Raw genomic sequence first — 18,539 nt, forward strand, 5'->3', positions numbered from 1 at the left:
CCTTTTCTTCCTTCCTTTCCCTTTCTCTCTCTCTTTCTCTCCCTTTCTCTTTTTCTTTCTCTTTCCCTTTCTCTCTTCTTTCCCTTTCTCTGTTTCTTTCCCTTTCTCTCTCTCTCCCTTTCTCTTTCTCTCCCTTTCTCTCTTTCTCTTTCTCTTTCTTTCTCTCTTTCTCTTTCTCTTTCTTTCTCTTTCCCTTTCTCTCTTTCTTTCTCTTTCTTTCTTTCTTTCTTTCTTTCTTTCTTTTCTTTCTTTCTTTCTTCTTTCTCTGTCTCTCTCTTTCCCTTTCTCTCTCCCTCTCTCTTTCTTTTTCTTTCTTTCCTTCTGTGGGATGTAACTCTGTTGCCCAGGCTGGAATGCAGTGGTACAATTACAGCTCATTTCAGCCTCAAACTCCCAGGCTCAATCAATCCTCCCACCTCAGCCTCCTGTGTAGCAGGGACTATAGACACTCACCACCATGCCCGGCTAAGGTTTGTTTGTTGTTGTTTGTTTGTTTGTTTGTTTGTTTGTTTGTTTTGCTAAGACGGGGGTCTCACTATGTTATCCAGGCTGGTCTTGAACTCCTGGGCTCAAGCGATCCTCCCTTCTCAGCCTCCCAAATTACTGATAATACAGGGGTAAGCCACTGTACCCAGACAAAAAGTGACATTTTCTTAGAACAATTCTCAATACAGATTTCTGCTATTCCATGCATAGTTATTCTTGAACACAAACATTTGTATGAAATGTTTCCTGGCTGGAAACATTGAATCCCTATGTACTTTCCTTCTTTTCTGAGATGGAGTCTCGCTCTTGTCACCCAGGCTGGAGTGCAGTGGCACGATCTCGGCTCACTGTAACCTCGGCCTCCCAGGTTCAAGTGATTCTCCTGCCTCAGCCTCCCAAGTAGCTGGGATTACAGGCATGCACAACCACACTCAGCTAATTTTGTAATTTAATAGAGATAGGGTTTCGCCATGTTAGCCAGGCTGGTCTTGAACTCCTGACTTCAAGCGATCCACCCGCCTCAGCCTCCCAAAGTGCTAGGATTACAGGCATGAGCCACCGCACCCAGGCCCTAGGTACTTTCCTTCTTTTATTCCTTTTTCCTCTTCTCTGCAACCCTTGCTGAAGTTTCCTGGTGTGATCGGATATCAGGTAGGACAGGCCACCAACCATGCCTGCTGCGAAGGCCTGCCTGGGGACAGGAATTTGTCTGCAAATACAAGGGTGTCTACCGAGGGAGGGAAGTGTCTGACTTTGAGATGCTGAGGTCTGGGGCCCAGAGTGGAGATGGAGAGGATGGGACGGGGGTGGTTACTGGGGTAGGGGTGGAGAGACGCCCAGTGAGGCCAGCTGTGCTTCTGCTGACACCTAGTGGAAAGATGGAACTATTGTTCCTTTTAAGCAAGCCGTCTCTGTGAAGTTGTAGCCACCTCTGAAACATCTACCTGACCTCAGGCAGGCAAATATGCACTGAGTGGTGCAACTTGCCAGGAGTCGCACAGCATGTTGGCTGCCCTGAGAGGGCTTCAAGGACCCAAGAAACCATTTTATTTTATTTTTATTTGTTTATTTTTTGAGACGGAGTCTCGCTCTGTCGCCCAGGCTGGAGTGCAGTGGTGCGATCTCAGCTCTCTGTAAGCTCCGCCTCCCGGGTTCGCGCCATTCTCCTGCCTCAGCCTCCCGAGTAGCTGGGACTACAGGCGCCCGCCACCACACCACGCTAATTTTTTGTATTTTTAGTAGAGACCGGGTTTCACCGTGTTAGCCAGGATAGTCTCGATCTCCTGACCTCGTGATCCGCCTGCCTCGGCCCCCCAAAGTGCTGGGATTACAGGCGTGAGCCACCGTGCCCGGCTGATTTATTTTATTTTGAGGCAGAGTCTCACACTGTGGCCCAGGCTGGAGTGCAGTGGCGCGATCTCGGCTCACTGCAACCTCCGCCTCCCTGTTTCAAACGAATCTCATGCCTCAGCCTCCCAAGTAGCTGGGACTACAGGCACGCACCACCACGCCTGACTAATTTGCGTATTTTTGGTAGAGGAGGGGGTTTTACCACATTGGCCAGGTGGGTTTCAAATTCCTCACCTCTAGTGATGCACCCACTTTGGCTTCCCAAAGTGCTGGGATTACAGGCATGAGCCACCGCTCCCGGCCCCAAGAAAAAGTTTTAAAGGAGTGTTTCGTTTGTTTGTTTGGTTGGTTGGTTTTTGGTAGATTAATGAGTTCTCAGGCCTTGATGGGGCTTCTGGGAGAGGTAACATGTTCTTCCAGGTTCGCCCCCTCCACCAGGAAGTCCACCTGTATTACTTCACTACCATCTCCAAACCCCAGGTCTTTTCTCTCCTTTGGCTGGCTGTGCATTTGTTCATAATTTCAACAAATGTTTACTGAGACTTAGTGACACAATAGGAAACAAAATAGACTAAAATAAATAACAAAGATACTGCTAGTGAAGCTCATAGCCTGGCTAGGGAAATGGAGGAGAAATTAGCAAACAGATCTACAAATGTGATTATTTCAGAGACTAAAAAGTCATTGGGAGGACATCTTTATTTTTATTTTTATTTTTTTGAGACAGAGTGTTGCTCTGTCACCCAGGCTGGAGTGCAGTGGCGTGATCTCAGCTCACTGCAACCTCCCCCTCCCAGGTTCAAGCAATTCTCCTGCCTCAGCCTCCCAAGTAGCTGGGATTACAGGCATGCACCACCATGTCTGGCCAATTTTTGTATTTTTTTTGTAAAGGCAAGGTTTCAGTGTGTTGGTTAGGCTGGTCCTGAACTCCTAGCCTCAAGCTATCTGCCACCCTCAGCCTCCCAAAGTACTGGGACTGCAGGCGTGAGCCACTGTGCCGCCCTGGAAGGACATGTTTAAATGACAGGTACCAAGTTTGTGAGTTCCAAGGTCAGGTAGGACACGCTACCACTTAGCTAGGCTCAGGCAGGAAGGGCCCTCTGAGGAGGTAACCTTGGAACCAAGGTTTGAAGGAAGAGAGGGAGTGAGCCTTGGAAATACCTGGGTCTGCCAGAGGGCACAGCCCGTGCAAAGGCCCTGCAGCAGGACCTCACCTGGTGTATTGGAGGAAGAGCGAGGAGGAACAGAGTGAGCAAGGGGGGAGAAAGGGAAGAGGAGAGGGCAGGGAGGGGACAGGGCAGGTCATGCCAGACCTGGTGAGACATGGGGAAGACTTCAGCTTTGACCCTGAGAGAGGTGGGAGCCATGGAGGGTTGTGGGCAGAGGAGGGACAGGGCGTGACTCAGGTGCTCAAAAGCACCCTCTGGTGGCTGCTGGTGGGGAGACAGCCTGTGGGGGGTGAGGGCAGGAACTGGGGTCCAGGTAGGGGTGACTGTGTTGGCCCAGGTGAGCTGTGCTGGAGGCTGGACCAGGGAACAGGCACTGAGTGGGAAAGCAGTGATTAGATTCTAGGTGCATTTTTGTTTTTTTGAGACGGAATTTCACTCTTGTTGCCCAGTCTGGAGTGCAATGGCGCGATCTTGACTCACCGCAACCTCTGCCTCCTGGGTTCAATCAGTTATCCTGTGTCAGCCTCCCGAGTAGCTGGGATTACAGGCACATACCACCACGGCCGGCTAAGTATTTTTAGTAGAGACAGGGTTTCTCCATGTAGGTCAGGCTGGTCTCGAACTCCTGACCTCAGGTGATCTGCCTGCCTGGGCCTCCCACAGTGCTGGGATTACAGGCGTGAGCCACCGCGCCCGGCCTATCTAGGTGCATTTTGAAAGCAGTGTTGATCGAATTTCCTGAGTGATTGGATATGGGTGGGAGAGTAGGGGCCCAGGGTGACTCCCAGGTTCTGGCTGAGTCCCTGGAAGGACGGACCTGCCCTCAGCCTAGGTGGTGGACATGGGAGGAATGGTTTGGGGGTCCAGTTGGGCCCAACGTGACTGCGTTGAATGTGAGACCCCATGAGCCCGCCATGTGGAGACATCAGGGGCTGCTGAACAGAGTCTGGACTTCAAGGGAGACTCAGGCTGGAGACCGGACTGTGGGCAATGCTGGGTGTAGACGGGGTTTGGAGCCCGCTGGGGAGGGGTGTGGGTGGAGGAGGGAGGAGGCTGGAGGACCCAGCCCTTGGCCAGCAATGGAGAGAAGGGAAGACCGAAGGATGTCCCAGACAGGTGGGAGGGAAGTGCATGGTCCGAGGACAGAGCTCCCCGGAGCAGGAGGGATCCGGCGGGTCAGACGCCATGGAGAGGACTGGGACGGAGAGACTGACCTTGGAACCGGATGCAGGAGGGCCATCAGTGAGAGGAGTTTCTAGGGAGTGGTGGATGCGGGAGTCTGACTGTGTTGAAGCTCAAGACAGAGCGACCCTGTAATTTATAGTCAAAATCAGGACACCTTTTTTTTTTTTGAGTTGGAGTGTCGCCCTGCCGCCCAGGCTGGAGTGCAATGGCGCGATCTCGGCTCACTGCAACCTCTGCCTCCCAGGTTCAAGAGATTCTCCAGCCTCGGCCTCCTAAGTAGCTGGGATTACAGGCACACACCACCATGCCGGGCTAATTTTTGTATTTTTGTAGAGATGGGGTTTCGCCATGTTGACCAGGCAGGTCTCCAACTCCAGACCTCAAGTGATCGGCCCACCTCAGCCTCCCAAAGTGCTGGGGTTACAGGCGTGAGCCGCCGCGCCCGGTCAATCAAGACACTTTTGAGCAAGAAAGGGGGCACTGAGGGGGTAGGGGCATAAACTGGGACCGTCCTAGCCAAAGCCACGTATATAGTCACCTAAGCTCAAAATAGAATTGGAGGCTGGGTGCGGTGGCTCATGCCTGTAATCCCAGCACTTTGGGAGGCCGTGGCCGGTGGATCACCTGAGGTCATGAATTCAAGATCTGCCTGGCCAACATGGCGAAAACCCATCTCTACTAAAAATACAAAAATTAGCCAGGCGTGGTGGCACGCCTGGAATCCCAGCTACTCGGGAAGCTGAGGCACCAGAATTGATTAAACACAGGAGGCGGAGGTTACAGTGAGCCACGATCGCCCCATTGCACTCCAGCCTGGGGGACAGAGCGAGACTGTCTCAAAACAAAACAAAAAGATAATTGGAGAAGAGAAAGTGGAACTGGAGAATGAGGACGTCTCATTAGATTCGGTGGGTTTTGCTCTAAGCAGAAACAGACACGTAAATGGGCAACGTTATGATAAACTGTAGCAACCGGGATTTCCTGGCAGCTTAGTTAACAGGGAAGCATTAGAAGTCCGACAATAGGGGATTGGTTAATTAGTTGCAATTCATCAAACAATGGCTAATCCCTCTCTTGTGTCCCACTCCCCCAAAAGATAAGTCAGAATTCTAACCCCCGAGTATCTAAGAACATGGCCCTATTTGGAGATAGGGTCTTCACAAAGGCAACAAAGTTGAAATGAGATTATTAGGGTGGGCTGTAGTCTAATATCATGGATGTCCTTATAAAAAGGGAACATGGGCTCGGCGCAGTGGCTCATGCCTGTAATCCCAGCACTTTAGGAGGCCAAGGCAGGTGGATCACCTGAGGTCAGGAGTTCGACACCAGCCTGGCCACCGTAGTGAAACCCTGTCTCTACTAAGAATACAAAAATTAACTGGGCGTGGTGGCGGGTGCCTGTAATCCCAGCTACTCTGGAGGCTGAGGCAGGAGAATAGCTTGAACCTGGGAGGTGGAGGTTGTAGTAAGCAGAGATCATGCCATTGCACTCCAGCCTCGGGGACAAGAGTGAGACTCCATCTAAAAAAAAATGCAAAAAAAAAAAAGCCACTGGCTGGGCACGGTGGCTCACGCCTAGTAATCCCGGCACTTTGGGAGGCGGAGGCGGGTGGATCACAAGGTCAGGAGATGGAAACCACCCTGGCTAACACGGTGAAACCCCATCTCTACTAAAAATACAAAAAATTAGCCGGGCTTGGTGGCGGGCACCTGTAGTCCCAGCTACTCAGGAGGCTGAGGCAGGAGAATGGCGTGAACCCGGGAGGCGGAGCTTGCAGTGAGCCGAGATCACGCCACTGCACTCCAGCCTGGGTGACAGAGTGAGACCCTGTCTCAAAAACACCCAAAAACCCCTCAAAACACATAAAAACAGGCACAGAGAGGCACACATTTTAGACTCCAATACAGTTTAGCAAATCTCTACCAAAACCTGTCTCAATGGAAACTTTTGACAATTTATTCATGATGGAGTTATTTACCAGTAATTATTTATATTTATATTTTTATTTATTTATTTATTTATTTATTTTGAGACAGTCTTGCTGTCGCCCGGGCTGGAGTGCAGTGGCGCGATCTGCACTCACTGCAAGCTCTGTCTCCCGGGTTCATGCCATTCTCCTGCCTCAGCCTCCCGAGTAGCTGGGACTACAGGCGCCCGCCACCACGCCCGGCTGATTTTTTGTATTTTTAGTAGAGACGTAGTTTCACCGTGTTAGCCAGGATGGTCTCGATCTCCTGATCTCGTGATCCACCCGTCTCGGCCTCCCAGAGTGCTGGGATTACAGGCGTGAGCCGGCCAACCAATAATTAATTTTTTTTTTGAGACGGAGTCTCGCTCTCGCCCAGTCTGGAGTGCAGTGGCGCGATCTCGGCTCACTGCAAGCTCTGCCTCCCGGGTTCACGCCATTCTCCCGCCTCAGCCTCCCGAGTAGCTGGGACTACAGGCGCCCGCCAACACGCCTGGCTAATTTTTTTGTATTTTTAGTAGAGACGGGGTTTCACCGTGTTAGCCAGGATGGTCTCGATCTCCTGACCTCGTGATCCGCCCGCCTCAGCCTCCCAAAGTGCTGGGATTACAGGCGTGAGCCACCGCGCCCGGCTAATTTTTAAAAGAATATTATGGTGGGGTGGGGTGGCTCTCGCCTGTAATCCCAGCACTTTGGGAGGCGGAGGCGGGCGTATCATTTGAGCTCGGAACTTCAAGACCAGCCTGGCCAACATGGTGGAATCCCGTCTCTACGAAAAATACAAAAATTAGCCTGGCATAGTGGCTCATGTTTGTAATCCCAGCTACTAGGGAGGCTGAGGCACAAGAATAGCTTGAACCTGGGAGGTGGAGGTTGCAGTAAGTCAGGATCGTGCCTCTGTACTCCAGGGACAACAGAGAGAGAGAGAAAAAAAGGTGTATTGAAATATTATTTATCTTGATTATTGAGTGTTTTGGCACCTCCTTAATTTTTGCACCTGGTGCCAGTGCCTTACAATGCTTTAGTCTCCTCACCCTAATCCCAGCCCCGCAGGAGTGAGGGTGTGCGGAATTTTATAGCAGTCTGATTCTAAATTCTTGCCCTTATCTCCCCACCTCTTTTACTGTCTCTTTAAGAAAATAAAGAGGCCTGGCGTGGTGCGCACGCCTGTAATCCCAGCACTCTGGGAGACTGAGGCGGGCGGATCCCTTGAGGTCAGGAGTTCGAGACCAGCCATGACCAACATGGCGAAACCCCTTTAGTAAAAATACAAAATGTAACCAGGCGTGGTGGTGGGTGCCTGTAATCCCCGCTACTTGGGAGGCGAGGCAGGAGAATCGCTTGAATACGGGAGGCGGAGGTTGTAGTGAGCTGAGATTGCGCTACTCCATTACAGCCTGGGCAACAGGAGCAAAACTCCATCGGAAGGAAGGAAGGGAGGGAGGGAAGGAAGGGAGGGAGGGAGGGAAAACATTGCTTTAACGTGTAACACTCTCTGGGTGGTGAGATGAAAACCCATTTTAATTACATTTTAATTATCTTCTGTGTCTGGCTTGTTTTTTGTTTTTCCTCCTAAATTTCCTGCATTTAGCGTGTAAACACATACACACACAGTTTTTCTTTTCAGAAAGCTCTTTTACAGTGTAGTTGGGGTCGGGCGCGGTGGCTGATGCCTGTTATCCCAGCACTTTGGGAGGCTGCAGGCGGGCGAATCACGTTGAGGTCAGGAGTTGGAAAGCAGCCTGGGCAACATAGTGTAGGCCCTCTAGTCTCTACAAAACACAAAAGTTAGCTGGGAGTGGTTGCACACGCCTGCAGTCCCAGCTATAAGGCACCGTCTCTACCAAACGCATTTTTTACAATTTAGCCAGGCGTGGTGGTCCACACCTGTGGTCCAAGCTACCCAGGAGGCTGAGGTGGGAGGATCGCTTGAGCCCAGGAGGTGGAGGCTGCAGGGAGCGATGATCGTACCGCTGCACTCCAGCCTAGGCGACAGAACGAGACTCTCTCTAAAAAAACCAAAAAACAAAACACACACAAAAAAGTTTGATCTAAAGCAAAATGATGAATATCTGCAGAAACTAATGTGATATCAAGTACAGATTTTATCTATGAGATGAAAAGGTTCATTTGACCCGGAATGGGTTTGTGGGCCATTTGACTTGCATTGTTTTAATGGAAGGTGGATTTATGATAAAGTGATAAACGTGTGTGTGGGTGGGTGGGTGTGTTGGAAAGGGTGTTTATTGGATTTCTTTTTGTCTTCCTTATTTTCCTTCTTTCGGTCTCTACTGTATCAAGTAGAATAACAGATATTCAGGAAGAGCGGATATTGCCTTAGCTGACTGTAGCCAGGGTTTCTCTGGTGCGACAACGTTAACTATCCCTGCAACGTTATCTCTATATGAGAGTTTAAAGAATCCCGACGCTTACCGGTTTCCGTAGTGTAGCGGTTATCACGTTCGCCTCACACGCGAAAGGTCCTCGGTTCGATCCCGGGCGGAAACAAAGCTGCTGTTTTTCCCTCACCGGAGAGTAATATACTATTTAAAATTCACCGAAACAGCAATATTAGTCCGATTCTTTCTCTTCCCCCTTCCTCCTGCCTTTTAGACATTTTTATGGGATTTTAAAAAATTTTCCGTGCGCGATGTCTCACGCCTGTAATCCCAGCACTTTGGGAGGCCGAAGAGGGAGGATCACCTGAAGTCGGAGTTCGAGACCAGCCTGGCCAAAATGGTGAACCGCCCCCCTCCCCCGCCCCCCCCGCCCCACCCCATCTCTACTAAAAATACAAAAATTAGCTGGGCGCGGTGGCGTGAGCTTGTAATCACAGCTACTTGGGAGGCTGAGGCAGGAGAATCGCTTGAACCCGGGAGGTGGTGGTTGCAGTCAGCGGAGATCGCGCCACTGCACTCCAGCCTGGGCGACCGAGCGAGACTCCGTCTCAAAATTAAGATGAAAATTTCAAACTCGCAAAACTCCGTCTCAAACTTAAGATGACAATTTTAAACTCGCAAAACTCCGTCTCAAACTTAAGATGACAATTTTAAACTCGCAAAATGTTAGCTCGTATGCGTTGGCCGGGAATCGAACCCGGGTCAACTGCTTGGAAGGCAGCTATGCTAACCACTATACCACCAACGCCTCGGTGGGAAATGCTTTCTCCGGATATCCTTAATAGTGGGCAATCATGGGTTTGACTGAGTGATACCAAGTCACACGGGGGTGTCTCTCCCTAACCCACCGGAAGATGTCGTTCATGGGGCGTTACGCACCTTAGGCTGCCGCGCCGCGCCGCGGGCTCCCCCCCCAAGGGCCGCGGACGCCTTGGTACGTGCCTGGTGGTGTCCAATCCCAGGCCGCCGCCTGGGCCGCTCAACTTCCGGGTCAAAGGTGCCTGAGCCGGCGGGTCCCCTGTGTCCGCCGCCGCTGTCGTCCCCCTCGCCCGCCACTTCCGGGGCCGCAGTCCCGGGCATGGAGCCGCGACCGTGAGGCGCCGCTGGCCCCGGGACGACCTGCCCAGCCCGGCCGCCGCCCCACGTCCCGGTGAGCAGCGCCCGCGCGCCTCGTCCCAACCCGGCCGCGACCCTGAACCCGCCATTGACCGGCCCCGCCTCGGCCCTGACCCTGCCCTCGCCATCGCCTGGCCTCCCCTCACCCCGGCGCCTCCATGCACCCGTCTGTGGGTCCCTCCGGCCCCCTGCCTCGTTTCCCCTCCGCCCCAGGCCCCCCTCCACCTTCTTTCCCTCCCCGATTCCTGCGCTGGCCAGGTCACCTCCCAGTTTCTCCCATTCCCTGACGGGCTTCCCCTCCCATCCCGTTGCTGCCCAGGCCACCAGGCTCTGACCCTTTCCGGAGGTGGCCGCACCCAAGAACGCCCTCGCTGCTGCAGACCTTGACACCCTCTCCCCTTTCGTTCAGGCTCTGGAGGTCCGGATCTCCTCCCTCTTCCCATGCAAATGCTGTATGTGCACAGAGGCCACCTCCCTCCACCTGCATCCTGTCCTCACCCCTTTACCCCTTCCCCCAACCTTCGCCCCAAGGCTTGTTCTCCCCCGACCCAGTCCTGATCCTCAACCCTACTTGATCCCTCTATTAAGGGTATCCAGAGACCCTTTTTCCTGCCGAGGCGTTGGTGGTGTAGTGGTTAACATAGCTGTCTTCCAAGGGTCCAGCCTACAGGGTCCAGCCCCCTTCTCTCAGCCTCCCTTCTCAGGCCCGTCCAACCGCCCACCTTCCCACACAGCCTTAGGCCAGCCCTGACACTTCCCTTTCCACGCTTCCTCTGAGCCATCAAAAGTGGTCTTCCCTTGCCCCCGCCCCCTGGTCTTCCCCAGGGGCCCCAGGAGGAAGTCACTTGCCTCCCCGGCAAGAACCAACCTGCTTTCGAGGAGCTGGGACTAACGCCCAGGAGGTGTGGACCGTAGGCACCAATCCTTGCATTCCTCTGCTGGGTCCCAGGGGAATCGGGGCCCGTGGGATGGCTTCTCTCCCAGATTCTGTCCAGGGCATGCAGACAGTGCTGCAGGGCTTCGAGGCAGAGCTAGAATCTAGCCAGGTAGAATCGGGCCTGACAGTCTGTCTGCAGCTCCTGAGTGGGGGAGGCTGAACGGCTGGCCGGTGCTTCCATTAACCTGCCACCTTCGTGACATGTTTATCCTATAAAGGTCTGTGTCTCACGCCTGCAGCTGGAATGGAGGCTCTCTGGACCCTTTAGAAGGTCAGTTGTGCTGGGGTTTGGCAGCCAGGAAGGCCGGGGTGTGGGCTGGTGGGATTCCTTTGCCTGCTCTAGAATATAGAGATTGGCAGGAAATGGTTTTCTATGGCCCTGGGTTGTTGTCCTCCGCAGGGCAGTGGCTGCAGCTTTTTGTGCGCCTGCTGGAGGCTTTTTTTTCCACTCCTGTCCCCCTCTAGCTGCCCCTGGAAGGAGCTTTTTGAAGGCTTTGAGAAGGAAGGGGAGAGTGCTGATTTCAGCAGGATTTGGTGGAGGGGTGCCTGTATCCCCCTACACTGCCTGACCTGGTCAGTAAATGGTGTGGATTCTGGCTCTGAAAGGACTTTAGTTTGAGTCTCCCCCTTCCTGTGGTTTTGAGTAGCTTGTTTAGTTGACAATGCTAGCTGTCATTTAGTTCGTGCTACATCAGACACTGTGTTAAAAGCTGTATGTGTGCAGTCTCATTTAATTCCCTCGGTGGCCCCAGGTGTAGATACTGTCGTAGCATGTTCTTGCTGGGGAAGTGGAAGCTCAGAGAGGTTCAGCGACTTCCCCAGAAGTGTCAGAATTAGGATTTGAACCTTTCTCTCTGAGACCAGAGCCCACGCTTTTCACCACTGGACTGAGAGTGTAGCCAGTGATTTTTTGTGGTGACTTTATGCTTAACCTCTTCCCTTACAATCTCAGTCCTGTCCCCATGTGCTTCCCTCTCTTCTTTTGTTTTTGAGACAGAACCTTGCTCTGTCACTGCTGGAGTGCAGTGGCGCGATCTTAGCTCACTGCAACCTCCGCCTTCCGAGTTCAAGCAATTCTGTCTCAGCCTCCTGAGTAGCTGGGATTACAGGCTTGCACCACCACAGCCGGCTGATTTTTGTGTTTTTAGTAGAGATGGGGTTTCACCATGTTGACCAGGCTGGTCTCGAACTCCTGACCTCAGGTGATCTGCCCGCCTCAGCCCCCCAAAGTGCTGGGATTAAAGGCGTGAGCCACTGTACCCAGCTGGCCCTCTCTTCTTTAAGCTTTTGGGCGACTGCGCATCATGGGACCTGGCTTGTCTGAGAAGGTAGTTGGGCACCAACCAAACAAGGGGCCCCTTTGACTTTAGACAGCATCCAAGAAAGGACAGTAGCTCGTTCATTCAACCTGAAATGTTTGTTGAGGACCAGGCGTGGTCTGGGCTCAGGCAATCTGTTGGGACCAGGATAGATGTGGCCTGCCCTGTGGAACTGACATTCCCGTGAGGAGTGCCCCTTTACCCACAGCAGGGTTGCTCAGCCTTGCCACTGATGTTTAGGGTTGGGTCATTCTTGGCAGAGGAGTGGGGACGGGGCTGTCCTGTCCACTGTAGGGGATTGAGCAGCATCGCTGGCCTCCACCGGCCACGTGCCTCCCCTCACTGTCCCAGTCTTGGATCCCCAAGAGACTGCGTCCCATGATCCTCTGCCCTACTAAGGTCCCAAGAGGCTGCACACATTGAAATCCTCACGCTGAGTGGGGGAGGGAGAAAGGAGGTGAATCCCAGGAGCTGGGGGTCCCCCTCGTTTAGAATGCTTGTTCCATGGGAAGTTTATTCCAGTATTAATATGAGCGTAGGCATCGAACTCAAGTCTCTCCCCAAGTAATGGATGCAGGGGTCTCCGGCTTGGCATTGCTGACATTTGAGGTGGGATCCTTCTCTGGGGTGGGTCACCCTGGGCACTGTGGGGTGCTAAGCAGCATCTCTGGGCTCCACCCACTCCATGCCAGGGTCACCCCCGAGTCGTGACAGCCACAAATGTCTCCAGACATTGTCCAGTGTCCCCTGAGGGGCCGAATCGCCCCCAGTTGAGAACACTCTCCCTGGGGAAGGGGACCACTGGCATGATGGTCCAGGCCATTGTATCAGCGTCTGGGTGTGGTGATGGGGCTAGTCAGGTAGCATCTTCAGATGGGGCGCTCAGGAAAGATCTCTGAAGAGGTGGTATCAGGAGCTGCAGGGCAAGAAGGAGCAAGTCATATCAAAAGCAGGGAACTGGCATCTCAGGCCAGGGGGCGCGTTGCGCAGAAGCTGTGTGCTAGGAGCGAGCAGGTGTGTTGAGGGACAAGAAGGAGGCAAGTGTGGCCAAAGGTCACGGTCAAGGGCGAAGCGAGTAGCCAAGGTCACCAGGGCCATCAGGGAGCGGCCACAGTGAGGAATTTGGGATTCTTCTGTTTCCAGCAGGTGCCCTGGTGTGGTGTCCCCGGAGTCACTTGAAACTCCCAGGGACTTCACACCTTGAAAGGAACCTCCTGTTGAGAAAGATGCCAGTCTCTGGCAAATGCCCGGAACCTCCTGCATTTCAGGGCAGGGCCTGAAGCATCGTCTCTTCAGAATGCGCTTGGCTTCAGGGTGCTCCCTGGAGGCTTGAAGGGCTGCCTGGAGAAATGAGGAGGGGGCGAAGGGGGCAGGAGCGCCCACTCCCCACTTGCCGGGGTTGCAGCCCTTTGGTCTCTCCTCCCACTTGCCCGCAGGCACCCCTGCCCTCCTGAGGTCAGCCGAGCGGTTAATGCGGAAGGTTAAGAAACTGCGCCTGGACAAGGAGAACACCGGAAGTTGGAGAAGGTGAGGCTGGCCTTGGAGGCCCTGATCCATGGGGATGTGGCCCAACTTCTGGAATTCCCCAGCAGTCTAAGATCTGGAAGGCCCCTTCTTTCCCTCTCCCCTGGCTTCCCCAGCACGTCCCCAAGGCTGTTCTGGTTATTTCAAGCGAGGAGGCAGTGTGGCGTAGTGCGGGGTCTCCCCCTCAGCACTGTGGACGTTGGGGCTGGAATGTTCTGTGGGGTGGGGCCGTCCCGGGCACTTCATGGTGCTGAGCAGCGTCCCTGGCCTCCACCCACTTCATGCCAGGAGCTCCCCTCAGTTGAGACAACCACAGATGTCTCCAGACATCCCCAAGTGTTTGCTGGGGGCAGAATCACTCCTGGGTGAGAACCACTGACCTCACTGTAAGGATGTGGGTTTTGGGCTCCAAGAGACGGGGTTCCACTCCCCTTCCTCTCTGGGTGACGTTGGACAGGCCATTCAACCTCACTGAGTCCATTTTTATTTATTTATTTGTTTATTTAAGACGGAGTCTCGTTCTGTCAGCCAGGCTGGAGTGCAGTGGTGCGATCTTGGCTCACTGCAACCTCCACCTCCCGGGTTCAAGCCATTCTTCTGTCTCAGCCTCCCAAGTAGCTGGGACTACAGGTGCGTGCCACCACACCTGGCTAATTTTTGTATTTTTAGTAGAGACGGGGTTTCACCGCATTAGCCAGGATGGTCTTGATCACCTGACCTCGTGATCTGCCTGCCTCAGCCTCCCAAAGTGCTGGGATTACAGGCGTGAGCCACCGTGTCTGGCCTGAGCCCATTATTTTGGTCCTGAAAATGAGGAGGATCCCAGAACTGAAGAAGTCCCCCAAAGTCAGGTGTGCATGGAATGTGGTTAGACACGCACCCCCTGGGGCAGTCAGTAAACTCCACATCTCAGGGCTTGGCACAAGATGAAAAGGCGGTAGGAATTCCTCAACCCTGCGAACCTTTCTCAGTATTTGATTTTCTAATACTCTTAGGCTTGTTTGCTTTAATGGAGCATGCTCAGTCGGGAAGAGAATTGACGAATGGACCGGGGAAGACGGGGACAGTGTGAAGGGCTATGATTGGCCCAGCCGTGGGCTCTAAAACCGGGAGGTCCCAGTGTCTGGTGGGCACATGCCTTAGGGGTCAGTTACTGAAGGGAATCTGTGTCCCTTCCCTTATCTGCACACACTTAATGTCCCACTTGGGCACAGGCTGCTGGGTGACTCTGTAAAGGTTGCGCATCAAAGCTAAAGGCCCAGGTGGTGCTGGGGGCAGTTTGGGTAGGACAGAGGGTGGCATGCTGTTTCCCCGGCAGCCCCCACTTGCAGGGGCACTTGCCTGGCCCGGGCCAGCTGCCCAAAGTCCACCTTGAGGCATTTCCCCATCCAGCGCATGGGCAGGACCCTGTCCTCACCGCCCCCATACGCCCCTTGCCCCACACCAGCCAGGGGCTCCCGCCTTTCTTTCTGCCTTGTCACCTTGTGGTCGGCCTGAACTCAGAACCGCAGTCAGCACTGAATCTGCAGTTCCTTCTAGGCGTCCAAATACTTCCCCCATCTCCGACTACTCCCCCGCCCCCACTCGCCACCAAAGTACCAGCTCAGACGCAGAGATCACAGAGCTTTGGAGCTGGGCACGGTGGCTTGCACCCCTCTCATCCCAGCTATTTGCTAGACTGAGGTGGCAGGATCGCTGGAGCCCAGGAGTTTGAGACCAGCCTGGGCAATATAGCAAGACCCCATCTCTTAAAAAAAATGAAAAATTTAAAAAGGAGATCACAGATCTGCCATCCAGCCTTGACAGAGACCATGCTAGGAGGTCTGGAGCTGTTTGCTGGCGTTGTCACAGGCCGCAGAGGCACCCAGCTGATTGGCCGAAGGAAGGAGTAGGTAGACTTGAGTTAGTGGCCTGGAATCCATCTCTGCAGCTGTGTAAACTCTTGACTCCCCTGAGCCGCAGCATAGGGTGGTGCTAGGTGGAGAAAGCCCGTCACAGGCTCGCCCTTGCTCCCTCACTCTTTCGCCAGCCTCTCTGCAATCCGGGCTGTGCCCCCGGGTAGAAGAGAGGTGAGCGGAGGGCCAGGCTCCAGCACCAAGCCTCGGCCTGCCTGGAAGCTCAAGCTAAAGAGCCTAGCCACATCCAGAAGATTCCTGGAAGTTTCTCGCGATGTTTCATTTCATTTCTCATCTCCGGGATCAAATTTTTGCTTCTTGGGCTATCTGTGGTGATCAGAGGCAAGATAATTTGTATTGTTCTTTGCAATGGAAACAAGCCACGCGGGTCTGTAAGTGCTTCCGGGCAGGCTCTCAGCTTATGGGTGGCCCCTTTGGGAGCTCTGAAGGTCACATTTTTTCTTTGCTGCTGTGAGCCAGGCTTGAATTGGGGCAGCAGAGCTTAGAGGGGTGCTTAGGCCGCTCCAAGGAGCTCCCCGGGCTGTTTTCTGGGCTTGCTGCCAGCAGTGCTTGGGGCAGTGTGGGTTCTTGAGTGCTCAGGCGGTCCTGGTCCCAGCCCCTGCCTAACGCCGCTCGTGGCTCCCCACTGCCCTGGAGGGGACCGGCAGCTCTGCAGTGGGTGCGGACATCCTGTGTGTGACCTGAGAGCCCTGTAAGTGCTGATGTCCTTTGGTTCGTGTCTTTATTTCTGTCTCAGGAGGAGCTGAACTAACAAACTGTGCTCCTTCTGGCTGCAGGGCAGGACACGCTGGCCCTGCCTGGATGGAGTAGGATGAAAAAAGGGAAGCATTTTCCCCTGTCATTTCTTTGGGGTCGAGTTGGAGAGGGGCCTCCGGAAATCAGCCCACAGCCGTGATACTCAGAAGCCACCTTCCCAAGGGGTCTTCTGCCCCATGAGCCTTTCGTATTTCCCATGCTGAGGTGGCTTCTACTCTCCTTGGCTTATGGGACCTTCCCATAGGACACGGGTGTCTCGCAGAGCACAGCACGGGAAGCTGTCTGGGCTCCCACAGGACGCGGGTGTCTCACAGAGCACGGCACGGGCAGTTCTCTGGGCTGCACTCTGTGGCTTTTCCTGCTGTAATTGCTGGGCTTGTCACACAGCATCTCAGTGGGAGGCCGGGGGCTGGGCTGCCTCCACTGAACCCCTTTTGCTCATTCACTCGGCTCTGATTGGGAGCGAGCTCCATTGACCTCCCAGCCTCAGTTTCCCCACCTGTAGAATGGGCTGTCACAAGCCCAAGTAAGGCCCAAATGAGGTGACAATTGCAGGTCGTGATCTTTCCTTTTTTTTTTTTTTTTTTTCTCAGACGGAGTCTCGCTCTGTCGCCCAGGCTGGAGTGCAGCGGCGCGATCTCTGCTCACTGCAAGCTCCGCCTCCCGGGTTCACGCCATTCTCCTGCCTCAGCCTCCCGAGTAGCTGGGACTACAGGCGCCCGCCACCACGCCCGGCTAATTTTTTGTATTTTTAGTAGAGACGGGGTTTCACTGTGTTAGCCAGGATAGTCTCGATCTCCTGACCTCATGATCCTCCCTCCTCGGCCTCCCGAAGTGCTGGGATTACAGGCGTGAGCCACTGTGCCTGGCCAAGTCCTGATCTTTCAAAGGCGCTCGTTGACATCTTTGCAGCTCTTTCTCCCCTTCCCTCTCAAAGCAGGCTGGGGCCCTTTCTCTTGCAGTGGTCACCCCGTGGGGGCTCCTCTTGGCAAGAGGCAGAGTCTTCCGGGAACTGGCACGCTGCAGAGTCAAGGCGGCCCACTCGTCTCTGCCCTTTACTTCTCTCACACCCAGTCCCTGCTGTCCACTCCTGTGGGTTTTCCCACTTCCTCCAAGCAAGCAGCGACTTCCCCAAGCCAAGCTGTTGGTCCCGGAGGACAGGGCTTCTGGCAAGGTCGGCAGTCACTCGGAGCCCACAAAGGGAAGCCAGACCAGCCCCGGTGCCACCCTTTCCAGACCACTGGCTCTCGCAGAACTGGGTCACTGCGGCCATGTTTAGATTTCTGTAAAACAAATATTTGCCTGGCCGGTCCAGTCAGGTCAAGGAGTGTGCTAAGTGACGAGGGTGGGAGTGGGGTGGTGGGAGCTGTGACACCGCAGCAGCCGCTCGCGGTGGCTGCTTTGCGGACCCAGAGTGTCCTGAGTGGGAGGAGTGAGTGGGATATTCTTTGGGGAAGGGTGTGCCATTCACCCTTTCACCTGCATCTCCCACATCCCGAGGCTCTGGAACTTCCAGTGAAGGCCAAGCGTCTCCCCGGCTGGACAGCAAGCCGACAGCACAGGTGACCAGGATGGATTTTCATTCCTTCACGCCCAGGCCTCTCCCGAGACCCAGCATGTCTCCCTGCAGGCCCAGTGAGAGATAGTCATTCCACATTGCTCCGTGGAATGCCTGCCACGTGCCAGCCACCAGCTAAGGTTCTGGGAGCACAGCTGTGAATGGGACAGACGTGGGGGAGACAGGGGTCCCACAAATAACCACTGTGATGAAGGTGGAGGGAGGGGGACAGCCAGGTGGTGTGTGAAAGATGAGCAGAAAGACCAGCTTCAGCGTGGATGGTGTGAAAGGTTTCTGAGGGCCTGCCAAATACTTCAGCTGAGATCTGATTAGAAGTTGGTCAAGCAGGCTGGGTGCAGTGGCTCACGTCTGTAATCCCAGCACTTTGGGAAGCTGAGGGAGGCAGATCACTTGAGGTCAGGAGTTCGAGAGCAGCCTGACCAACATAGTGAAACCCTGTCTCTACTAAAAATACAAAAAATATTAGTTGGGCATGGTGGCAAGCACCTGTAATCTCAGCTACTTGGGAGGCTGAGGCAGGAGAATCGCTTGAACCCAAGAGGCAGAGGCTGCAGTGATCTGAGATCACGCCACTGCACTCTAGCCTGGGTGACAGTAAGACTCTGTCTCAAAAAAAAAAAAGTATATATATAAAAATATATATCAAAGAAGTTAAGCAAAGTGAGGAAAAATGTACTCCGAGCAGGAGGGCCAGCATGTGCAAAGGCCCTGTGGTGGAAAGGAATTTGGCCTGTTTGAGGAGCCGGGTGAAGGCTCATTTGGCTGGGTCACGGGATAAGGAGGATGAGATTCAAGGGCTTGGCAGGGGTCGACAGCAGCCTTGAGGTGGTGATGAG

The 18,539-nt window shown here is 53.9% G+C and overlaps 1 protein-coding gene and 2 non-coding genes across 5 annotated transcripts in view; 2 read left to right on the forward strand and 1 right to left on the reverse strand.

Moving 5' to 3' along the window:
• The first annotated feature begins 8,592 nt into the window (after positions 1-8,592).
• Positions 8,593-8,665, forward strand: TRNAV-CAC. Its single transcript has one exon. It is a non-coding gene; the product is annotated as a tRNA-Val (tRNA).
• A 567-nt stretch (positions 8,666-9,232) lies between these two features.
• On the reverse strand, positions 9,233-9,304 carry TRNAG-UCC. The gene has a single exon. It is a non-coding gene; the product is annotated as a tRNA-Gly (tRNA).
• Positions 9,305-9,522: 218 nt separating this feature from the next.
• DPP9 (dipeptidyl peptidase 9) overlaps positions 9,523-18,539 on the forward strand; it is a 49,501-nt gene continuing 40,484 nt past the window's right edge. For 2 of the 3 annotated variants that reach the window (XR_004026396.1, XM_030796163.1), the window contains exons 1-3: positions 9,523-9,706; positions 10,828-10,880; positions 13,365-13,455. Coding sequence is in view for 1 of the 3 variants with exons in the window: in XM_030796163.1 (XP_030652023.1) it covers positions 13,400-13,455 (56 nt within the window). In the remaining 2 variants the exon portion in view is untranslated. Of the gene's footprint in view, positions 9,707-10,827; positions 10,881-13,364; positions 13,456-17,522; positions 17,687-18,539 lie in introns of those variants that run through there. The other variant, XM_030796162.1, reaches the window with a different exon arrangement.

This window comes from Nomascus leucogenys, chromosome 17, assembly GCF_006542625.1.
Source record: "Nomascus leucogenys isolate Asia chromosome 17, Asia_NLE_v1, whole genome shotgun sequence".
Lineage (NCBI taxonomy): Eukaryota > Metazoa > Chordata > Mammalia > Primates > Hylobatidae > Nomascus > Nomascus leucogenys.